Consider the following 11,195-nt stretch of genomic DNA (forward strand, 5'->3'; position numbering starts at 1 on the left):
CAATGCCTCTCTCGTTACTTGCTCGAAACTTGTACAAGCTTTCAAGTGCAAGTCCTTCTTGAGAGTGTCGTTCCTCAGTCCCTCAATAAAGAGAACAGATAGTCTGTCATCTTGTGGTCGTTCACGTACTGGACATCTCTCAATGTATTGTTTGAAGCGAAGTGAAGCTTCCTTCACCTTTTCGTGTTCTCTCTGTTTAAAAGCATATATTTGTGAGACCGTATTGTGCTTAATCCCTCGTTTTGAGAATTCCTCAGCAAACTCTCTTAGCAAATGGTCAATGTCATGGAATCCCCCTATGTTCATTGGTTGAAACCATGTCAATGCAGTACCTTCTAGAGTAAGACCAAATCCCTCGTATTGTGTATGGAAATCTGTTATCTGCTCAGCTCTTAAGACTTGCTTAAAGAGTGACACATGTGCATACGGATCTCCTGAACCACCATACTTCTTTGGCATACACTTGGCTACTTGAGATGGTCTCATACGTCTATGATCTGCTACCAATCTCATTGCTCCTGTGTCTCGGCTAAAGCTTTCTCTAGCATCATGGACTTCATGGGTTACCCTTGTCAGTTCCTCCGCCCTGAATCTACTACTGGGAGGTAAATGTGATGGTTCCGCTTCAAACCTTGGACCTGGAGTGGTATAGGTGGGGATTGGAACTGCACTACCTCGATTCATCTCCATTGACTCTCTGGAATGTAATGATCCCATTGGTCTGAGCTTCGAGTCCCAAGGTTGACTGAAAGAGTCAGCAACCTGAGTTCTTTGTCCTCCTGTTGTCATTGAGTTTTGCACTCCAGTTGTTGGTGCTGGTCTATGTGAGTTAGAAGTAACATAATACTGATGTAGTGGTCCCCCAAAGTATGTATATCCTTCTAATTCTTTCTTGCCCATTGTTGAGTATTGCCTGCCATACTTATCGTAAGCGGCAATTTTCACTTCCGATCCCTCTGTGTAGGTAAAGACATAGAGTCTTTTTTGTCTGTCAACTCTCCGTGTAGGGTTCTTCACATTTATAATAGAGATCTTGCTCCCCATTATTATATTTGTATAGCCCCACATAGATGTTATCAGTGTTGATCCTTGTAGTTTCATTCTCTCTTCTTAACCTCGCATTAGGGAAGTTCATTATTGGTGCTTTCTCCTCGAGTTCTTCATCTATTTTGGCTTTGGTGCCCATCAATCCCCACTTGTCCACAATGTTAGGGTTTAGGACTACCAAGTACATGGTACCCTCGTCATCTAGATATCTATCTCCGCTATAGCTCACAGGCACTAAGTCCTTGAACTCACTAGGTCTTTCTTCTATCTTTACACAATAGCGGTCCATTCCATCTTTGTAGATCTTTGCACCTTGCTCATTGTCGTACTGATATTTTATGAACAATAGCTTCATTGTGGCGGAAGGGTTTGATGATCCTGCTGCCATATTTTCTCTGTTGTTCCTGTTCGAGTGTTCGGTGAAAATCTCGTAAGACCTCTCCGAAGAAGTATCAAAAACACTTCCTTCAAAGATCGACTCTAATGGTTGCACCCAACTTTGGTTTACACTTCCCTCGGTTGATATGACACTTGCTGGTTCCCCTTCTTTTGGTTGATTATTCCGGAGATTCCTGCCCGATCTCAAATTCATCAATTCCCCTAAAGGACTGTAACTTTTCCGTCTCGGCAATTTGTTTTCCCCAAGTTTTTGTGGTCAGAATTGATCCAAGCTGATTGATACTTGGTCAATTGTTTAATCTTGTCAGTTGGACATCTTCTGTTTCATCAAGTGAGAATTTTGTCGCAGTTATGCTGAAAAAGACATTATACGCGTATGATGTCTTTTTTCACAGATTTTGACTATTTTGGTTATGCTCATTCTCAGTGGCCCCTTTATGCTCTGTTCACTCACAAAATTCAGTTTGAACTCTGTTTGAGCAAGTTATGGCTAGTTCAGGCTTTTCTTGGCACTTTTCTGCTTTTGACTTGTTTTTGGGTCAATTGTTATCCAAATGGGATGAAACTTGAAATATAGCCTCTAGATAGCTATTACAATGGATCTGTGTTGGCAAAGTATCAAATATGTCCAAAATTAGGTCAAAGACATCATACGTGTATGATGTCTTTTTCATCAATTTGGGTCCAAACTTGATATTTATGCTTTCTACAGTGTTTGTAACAATCTTGTCAGGTCAGATTTCAAAAATAAGCAGTGGAAGTGCCAAAAGACATTATACGCGTATGATGTCTTTTGTCCCAGATTTTGACTATTTTTGGTTTTAAGCCTTCTCCAATGTTTATAATTGAGTTTCAAGTGTTTTTGTCAGGTTTGAATGTAAAAACAAGATCTGAATCAAAATTTCTTGTTCTTTGCGTTTTTTTTGGCTCTCTGACTTGTCTTTTGGGTTTCTGAGAGTGTTAAAGCCCTTGTTTCAAGTTGATCTTAGGGTAAAACCCCCCTTCTAAACACTCTGGCAATGTCAAATTTTCAATTTTAGTCTCTGTTTAGGTCCTAAGACATCATACGCGTATGATGTCTAAAGTTACAGATTTCCAGTTTTTCAGCACAGAACTCTTCCAATAGCTCTTTTAAGTGCTCAGCAACAATCAGTTACACAGAAAATTTTCTGAACTTTGTTTATTGCATATTTCACTACCAAAGCTACTTTTTCAGTGATCTAACATGCAATCAAACACATCAAGCAAATAGAACACCAATTGATAGCTCTAGATCAGGATCAAATCAGGCCCTACCTAAGCTACTTCTAATCATAAAATGGATTTTTTTGCAATTGAAAATATAAAGAGATTTACTACCACACAAGGAGTAGCAAATGCTTTTTATGTCAACAACCACTTAAACACCATCAAAAACAATCTAATCTAAGCTAAACTAAAAATACTGTCAACACGGAAGACCCAGGAATACCCCACTTCCTAGTATCTCTCGAGACCTTCGGAGTCCACCACTCCTAGATCTTTTCTAACTAAAGTATACAAAGTAGTTTATACGACTCACCTCGTAGGATTAGTCTAAGGTCACCTACTTAGGGCTCTCGTCCCCGGCAGCGGCGCCAAATGTTAAGGCGGTTACGCCGCTAGCGGAAGCTAAATAGCGAGAACTCAACCAACAACAGAATTTGTCAGACAAGGACGAAGCTTGATCCGCAGGCGCATGGAAACAACTAGGTGGGTGTCAAATCACCTACTCGACCTTCTAATGACAATCACTACTAAGGAAATCAAATCTAAGTTCTAAAATACGCAAGTGACTGAAATCCGTACTACGAACGAATGCTATACGAAACAAGATTTAGAATCATTGAATCGATCTCAAACTCAAGGGGAAGTCTATACACTAGGTAAGAACAACACCCTAAACACTTGAACTGCAAAATCAACCTATAACCACTCCGTGCGGTAAACGCGTATAAAGACAGGCCGAAAAATACAGGTGACCGAAACTTGACCCCGATGGTACTAATGTGTAGCTCTATTCGTTGTGGTTCTATAGATATGCTGCACGCTCTATTCCGACACACGAGTTGGAAGAAAACTCACACCGAAGCTCGTAGGAACTTACCACACGTAGAAGCCGATAGCGCGCACTCTTGGTATCTGTGCGTAGCTCTCACCGTTGCTAACACAATGGCGGTGTCGCTTCTCCAATGGCGGCCCCGTAGCTCGCGTAGCAAGAAGATAAGACTCTCTCTCTCTCTCTCTCTCTCTCTCTCTCTCTCTCAGACACAGTCACGGCGCTCAAAAACTCACTTTGATTAATTGAATCCTCCTTAGGTTACAAAACTTTGGCTTATATACCTCAGCCTTGGAGGTGAAAACATCTCTAATTATTTACATCAACATGTGAAATTACTTCGGGATTACAAGCTGGAAACTCAATTGAGTCCCGTTACTTAATGAATGGCTCAAATCAAAATTAATGTCGGAAAGACATTTATTACAATCAATGGTTACAAAATGATGGTGTGAGCAAAAATGTGGGTGTGATCCTCTGCTGGCTCAACACCATCCTATAGCAATGAGAGATGAATATGATGTGATGGCAACGATGAGTACGAGACCAAGATGGCATATGATTGAGTCTATATAGATACAGATGAAGAGGAGAGTGAGGACGACATGCTGAAGATTGATGTCGATTTGTTTTGTGTTACCATAAAAGATCCCCCCTACACGAAAAGGTATGCAATCACAAGAGAAGGAGAGTTATGTTCAGCTATTTGCATCCTATCATGACCTATTTGCAATAGAGTACAAAGATTTGCGAGGGGAAAAAGGTGTGGAGCATAAAATTGTTGTCAAAGAGGGGTACAAATCAAGGGCGCAGAAGTTGAGGAGGCTAGGGGAGATTAAAAAAGAAGCCCTTTGGCAACAGATAAGCAAGTTTTTGGTCGATGGTCATCACTCCTAAGAATAATGGGAAGTGGAGAGTGTGAGTGCACGAATGCGGTGCATGTGCACACACACACACACAGTGCACATGATGTGGGTGGAGAAACTCTACAATATGTGTGAGAGAGAGTCCCTTATTCTTCTAACCAGTAAAGAATAAGGTGTGCACAAGTAATGGGCAATTGAACATCTCTGGCGTATCTGACCAGGGTAAGAGGCATACCGTCTATATCCCAATAATCTCTCACTTAAAGGTCTTTCGAAGCCAATGCATGCTGCCATGTAGGCTCTAGTAGTGTGAAAAAGTGTATAATCAGCATGTATATCCTACAAGTATCATGTAATGGCATGCACCACTCCATGATGCATCATGCTAGTGTCAGTCATCACACAACCGACAACCCCAATTTCAAACGTTCTCATTGTAGTTGGTATGCCAGGTCTCGACACTAAGAGTTTGTACATGAGAGTCCCAAAAGCTGATGAAATTTGTGCAACCTTGGCTAATATGTCTCTATTAACCGCCTCTACACTATGTGCAATCCTTACACCATCAGGACTAGAAACAAATGAATGTGATAAATCAGGGATGATCAACATTGTGGCCATGCATCCATCGTTTCATGCTCTTCTTGTCCTGGCATCACCATATCAGCCTCTAGCATGAGCATGTCAAAGAACTCCATATCGCTCATCTCCATGGTAGGAGGAATCTCTATCCTAAGAGGATCAATCCACTCTATCTCGCTAGTGCATGGCCTCTCTTACTCTGCATCTACAAACATATCGTGAATAGCACTATGGAGCTCATCCACAAACGTACATGTCTGCAAAGTCACTGAAACTACACTACCTCGCACATGTGACTCACTGCTCTGCTCTCTAGCTGGCAAAGCATCAAAAAGGTTGTCACCACCACCGATGACTGCTCTAGTCATGCACTCAAAGAGTTGTCCTACTCTACATGTCTCTCTGCAGACACTGCATGCACAACGAGTGAAGTGTCACGTTGCTCATCAACAAAGTGTACTCACTTAGACTGTGAACGTTGTGAAGGATTGGGGGGCTAGCCTCTACAGCACCTCAAGCCAAAATCAAGAAAAGAGGATGAAGAGTATAGCTCTCTCAAGATAATATGGGATGATCTTCTCTCACAAATTTTGATAGCCTCACTCGCACTCAGCCCCGACTAGCTTCGACTAGCTTCCCTCTACACCGCTACAACTCCCAATATACTTGGATGCACTAAAGGAAGCAGGGGAGCAATAAAACCAAAGGAACAAGTAAAGAAAAACAATGGAAATTTCTGCACTTTTCCTCATAAAACCAAGAGCTTCACTTCTTTTCAAGCGCCCTTCCATGTGCTAGTAGAGAATCCATAGGCGCTCCCATATATACACATAGCTTGACCGAAACCCATCCAAAATCAAGCCCAATTTGAAAACCCACAAATTTCAGCAAGAAAACTCAAAAAAAGTGATGGAAAACTTGGGGAAAAACTTGCCCTTTTGCATATGTACAAGCAAGGAATTGCAGTGCATAGTCTACCCTCGACTAACTGCACCACAGGGAACCACACACAACATGGCTGCCATACCTCAAACCAAGATGAAGATAGGTCAATATGCAGAGCTAAGCACCCAATTTCCTCAGACCATTGAGGAGAGACACACTCTCAACTCACCACACCAGGCTCTCGCAAAGCAAGAGGGGCACCTCTACACCAAACCCCCACCCTTCACCGCAGGCTGCAGCAACACATAGCTTCTTCTTCACAGCTGAATATTCCTCCACACTCACGACCCCAAGCTGATAAAATTTCAGTTTTTCTTCCTTTTTTTAATGCACTTACTCACACTTTGCAGTCTCGACACTTCTATGTACAAAAACAGCAAAACTATGTACCCCGCGCAACTGGCCCGCATGTGTAGAGACAGCTGGCACACATCGCCTTTGTACACTTTGTACAAGCATGATTTATTTACATCTAAGGCCCCCAAAAGCATTAAAAATATATACCCCAAAGGCTTTGGGGTGTCTCGCACCATTCTGCCAAAACACGTCACATATTGTCCCCCAACAAGCATGGAACACTTTCAAGTGTTCCATACTCATTTCTTGCTTCATCACATGATTCTTGTCACATAAGGCCTGAGCCGGATCCCATTGACTCTTGACTTATGCATCTTTCCATCGAAGTCCTTGAGCTGATAGCTTCCATTATCATACACCTCATGCACCACAAAAGGACCTTCCCACTTTGCCTTGAGCTTTGTTTGAAAGGTATTGTCCAAAGCACTATTATACCTCATAAACAACATGCCTTCACATAGCCGTTTTGCCTTTATCTTTTCATTGAATACATCAAGCCTTCTTCTTCCCAAGTATTCATAGTATCTAATGGAATTTTCTCTATCCAACAAGAGGCTATGCATAGATGCCAGTCTCTCCTTTACATGCTCCTCCTCAACCAAACCTATGCTTAAAATGAACTCCAATGAAGGAAACATCACATTTGGCATCACTCTTCTCCATAAAATGAAAATGAGATGAAATGTGGATGATTTTTGAGTCACTCTACATGCCCACAATGCCCCAAATACATATCCCAATCTTTTTTGGATGCTCTGCCACAAGCTTGAACAATATCTTCTGTCAAACTCCATTGAATGCCTCCACCAACCCATTGCATTGTGGATGATAAGGAGTAGCATACCTATGTTTGATCTCCAATTTCTCCACCAATTTAGTGATAAGATCATTTCTAAACTCTTTCCCTTGATCACTTACAAGCTCCAAAGACACTCCAAATCTACAACATATGCAATCAAAGATAAAGTTGTATACATCTTTGCTTGTAGCCCCCCTACTAACCTTTTCTTCTGGCCATCTTGTCATATAATCCACTGCAGTAAGTATGTAGTGCTTCCCATTTCTAGTGCCTAGAAGAGAACCAATTACATCCACACCCCACTTCTCAAAAGGTCCATAGCTTACAACATGTCTCAAAGGCTCGGGCATCAACTTTCTCTTTTGATACATTTGGCACTCATGACAGCTTCTACACCAATGCACAACATCCCTATTCATACTTGGCCACATAAGTTGAGCATTCAACACTTTCCTTCTTGTAATTTCCACTCCAAAATGGCCTCCACATCCTTCCTCATGACATGCTTTTAAGCAATCAAAAATTTCATCATGATAGACAACTCTTCTCATAACACCATCAACCCTCTTGTGATACATTTGCTCTCCAACCAAGACGTACCTCATAGCTCTTCGTGTGATTGCATGCCTTTGTTGAGAAGCCAATCCCTTTCTTGCAAATCCAGTTTGCAACACATGGTCTTCCTCATGGAGGGATTCCCTTCCAAGATACCTTGGCTCTCTAATTATCATTGCATGCACAGCCTTTGTGAACACCTGTTCCGCCAAATCATGAGCCCTTACATTCATATTTGCGGTACATGCCATATTTGAAAGGAAGTAAAAGACTTTAACAACTTCCTCACTTTGAAAAACCAGCCCTTCATGCCTTCTTGATTTACCTTCCACGTACCTTGAACTTGCTGCACAATCAACTTAGCATCACCTTCGATTAAAAGCCTCCTTACATGCCTTTTGACACATTCTTCCAAGCCCAAACAGAGACTTGCATATTCAGCCTCATTATTACTCTTTACATCCACTTGTTGGCTTCCAAACTAGCATTCCATGCCATCTTTATTCACAAATACATAACCAATAGTTCCCTTATTAATGCTCCTCTTGAAAGCCCCATCAAAGTATAAGGTACCCTCTACATCCTGAAGCTCCGCATGCATAGTTGTACTTGGTACTATCTTCTTTTCCAAATCTTTCTTCAATTCAATCCTTGCATGAATCTCTTTAAAAGTGAGCATATCCGACATATTTGCTCTCACACTATCCTCCTTAGTAAAGCTCATGTCAAATTGTTGCAAGCTAAGTATCCACTTTTGCAATTTAGGACTATCCCCACGATACCTTAGTGCATGAGGCAATAAACTACATGATGTCCACACCGCAAAAGTCTTACAAATAAGATAAGATTTTGGCCTTTTTGTTGCATATACCAATGCTTAAACCAATTGCTCAATCTCATGCCAAGATTTTTGTATATCATTCTTCACTTTGCTTATGTAGTAAATCGGCCTCATATAAAATTATTTTTTCCCTTTTTGCATCAATACCGCACCAATAGCATGCTCACCCACACTCAAGCTCAAGTAAAACATTTCATCCCAACAAGGAGGCATCATCAAAGGTAATGTAGATAGCTTTTCCTTGACGTCTTCAAAAGTTGTTTGCTCATGCTCAGTCCAAAGAAAAGGGTCTTTTGTGTTGCTTCTTGCAAAGGGTGCACATATTCAGCAAGCATACGAAAAGACCTTGACAAGTACCTTAGATTTTGTACAAAAATCATCAATTCCTTTGTAGTTTTAGGACTCTCCATCATAATAAAACATTCCACTTTTGCAGGATCTGGAGCTATCCCATTCTCACTTACCTCATGGCCAAGAAGTATCACTCTAGCTCTTGCAATTTTACATTTCAAAGGATTGAGTTGACCCCCATCATCATCAATCCTCTTAAACACCATATCAACCTTTTTCACATGAAGCATTCTATCACTGTAAAACACAAAAATCATCCAAAAAAACTTTTATAAAGATTCCAAGGTAAGGCCCCAATACCTTGTCCATCCAACTTTGAAGCTTGCATAAGAAATGAATTATCAAGCCAAAGGGCATCACCCTATAGCAAAACACTCCCCATGGGGTCAAAAATCTGGTCTTCTTTTGATCTTCATATGCAATCCCAATTTGAAAATACCCACTAAACCCATCACATACCGAATATCTCTCATGACCTGCAACAGTGTCCAAAATCTCATCTTCAAAGGGAAGGGGATAGTGATGCCTCTTTGTTGCCGCATTCAATGGCTTATAGTCCACACATATTCTCCATTTATTTCCCTTTTTTGGAACTATAACCACAGGGGAAACCCATTCTGTATCATCCACAAGGTAGATAAAACCAACTTGCAAAAGCTTACTCACCTCCATCTCCAATACCTTTCGTTGAATGGTGCCCACTCTCCTTAGCTTTTGAGCAACAGGCTTTACACCTTCTTTAAGATTTATTTCATGAACAACACTCTTTGTTCCCCTCATTTGAGCATAATATTTGGCAAACAACTTGGGATACTTATCAAACAATACATCATATGCTTCTCTCTCTTGACTAGTCAGGTCACCTGCAAGCATATCCACTAATTCAGCTTTTGGTACATTCGGCCCATGATCAGCCCCGTGGTCATTTTCTGATCTCATAGCATCCCCTTTATCAAAATTTTCATCATATGCATGTATCCCACAAAGATCTACATCAAGATCAAGAAGACTTTGATCTTAAACCTCATCGTCAGTACATGTAGAGGATGCACTGAAGAATTGTCACACATGTCATAAGTGGATGGCAATAAATCTTGATGCTGGCTTATCATCAATTTCCATCACCTTACATGTTTTCATATCATATCTAATCCTCTTCTCTTTCGGCCTATCCACAAAGAGGTCAATACATCCCCTGTACCAGGCCTGTCCTGACCTCATAGCAATCAACCAAGGTCTTCCCAATATAACTGGATATTCCCCAAGATTTCCAGGCATCACATGAATGTCCATGATAGCCGTTTGACCCAAAACATCAAGCTCCAAGTCATGAATAACTCCCAAGCATTTCATTCTACTACTATTTTTCATCTTCACACTGAACAAGGATTTGCGTGTGAGCTGCAATCCCAATTGTTGCATTGTTTCCTCTGTCATAACGCACACTTGGGCTCCACCATCCATGTAAGCGGTATTCACCCTCCTTCCATGTATCCAAGCATCGAACACAGGTAAAACATCAGTAACTTTATGAAGCTTCACTACATGTGCATCGCGTGTCTTTACCTTCACCCTTCTAACACTAGCTAGTTTATGCCAGTACCTTCTCATACTTGAGCTCAAATGCAAGAGTTGCCCATATGATATGTCGGCCCTCTTGTTATTTAAGTATTCTAAGATATTGTATGTTGATTGACCCTTCCCAAGCTGAAAATCATCCATGCCTATCTTCCGTCTTCTTGCCCTTACCTTTGCCTGCTTACTACTTTCAGCCTCTTCCATAGGTGCCTTTCCTTTATCTACATCTCTCCTTGGCTTTTTCCTTGCTCTTTCCTCTTTGGAAAGGCCTTCACTCCCTAATTTTTGTTCCCTTGTTCTCTTATTTTCAAAGACATTAACCTCATCATCTTCATCTCCCTCCTCAACTGCCTCCAAAATTCCTACATTAAACTGTGGAGGTGCTTGAGCTTGATTTTGTCCCTGTTGTTGTGCATGTCCTTGACCTTGGAGAGGTTGCACATTTTTATTGACATTGCCTTAATTACCTATTTTTCTTTGTATGATAGGATATATACCTCCTGGCTCTCTCCTTGGTTGATTGCAATTGGGCTATATATGCCCTCTCTCCCCACAATTGTAACACATCACATTATGCCCTCTCTCCCCACAATTGTAACACATCACACTATCACCTCTATTCCTTTGAGGCCATTCTCCTTGAGGTCTTTTTACTTGTTGTTGGATAGCTTGAATAGAAAGGTTGAGGTTTCATATTTGCTCTGTCAATGTTTGAATGTCTTGGTGAAAGGATTCATGTCCTCTATTGTCCACTCTTGGAGCTTCTACATGAATTTCCCTTTCAACATGCATATCCAA

At 41.1% G+C, this 11,195-nt stretch overlaps 1 protein-coding gene across 1 annotated transcript in view; it reads right to left on the reverse strand.

The window, feature by feature from the left end:
- Positions 1-10,541, reverse strand: part of LOC147417107 (uncharacterized) — an 81,778-nt gene extending 71,237 nt beyond the window's left edge. Inside the window, exons 1-4 of the mRNA XM_086507801.1 lie at positions 10,021-10,541; positions 8,208-8,430; positions 7,953-8,108; positions 7,276-7,827 (exon numbers count right to left, since the gene is read on the reverse strand). Of these exons, the coding sequence (XP_086363927.1) occupies positions 7,276-7,827; positions 7,953-8,108; positions 8,208-8,430; positions 10,021-10,541 (1,452 nt within the window). The remainder of the gene's footprint in view (positions 1-7,275; positions 7,828-7,952; positions 8,109-8,207; positions 8,431-10,020) is intronic.
- Between the last annotated feature and the right edge of the window lie 654 nt (positions 10,542-11,195).

Source organism: Adiantum capillus-veneris, unplaced genomic scaffold, assembly GCF_014529385.1.
Source record: "Adiantum capillus-veneris isolate H3 unplaced genomic scaffold, ASM1452938v2 Hic_scaffold_325, whole genome shotgun sequence".
Taxonomy (NCBI): Eukaryota; Viridiplantae; Streptophyta; class Polypodiopsida; order Polypodiales; family Pteridaceae; genus Adiantum; species Adiantum capillus-veneris.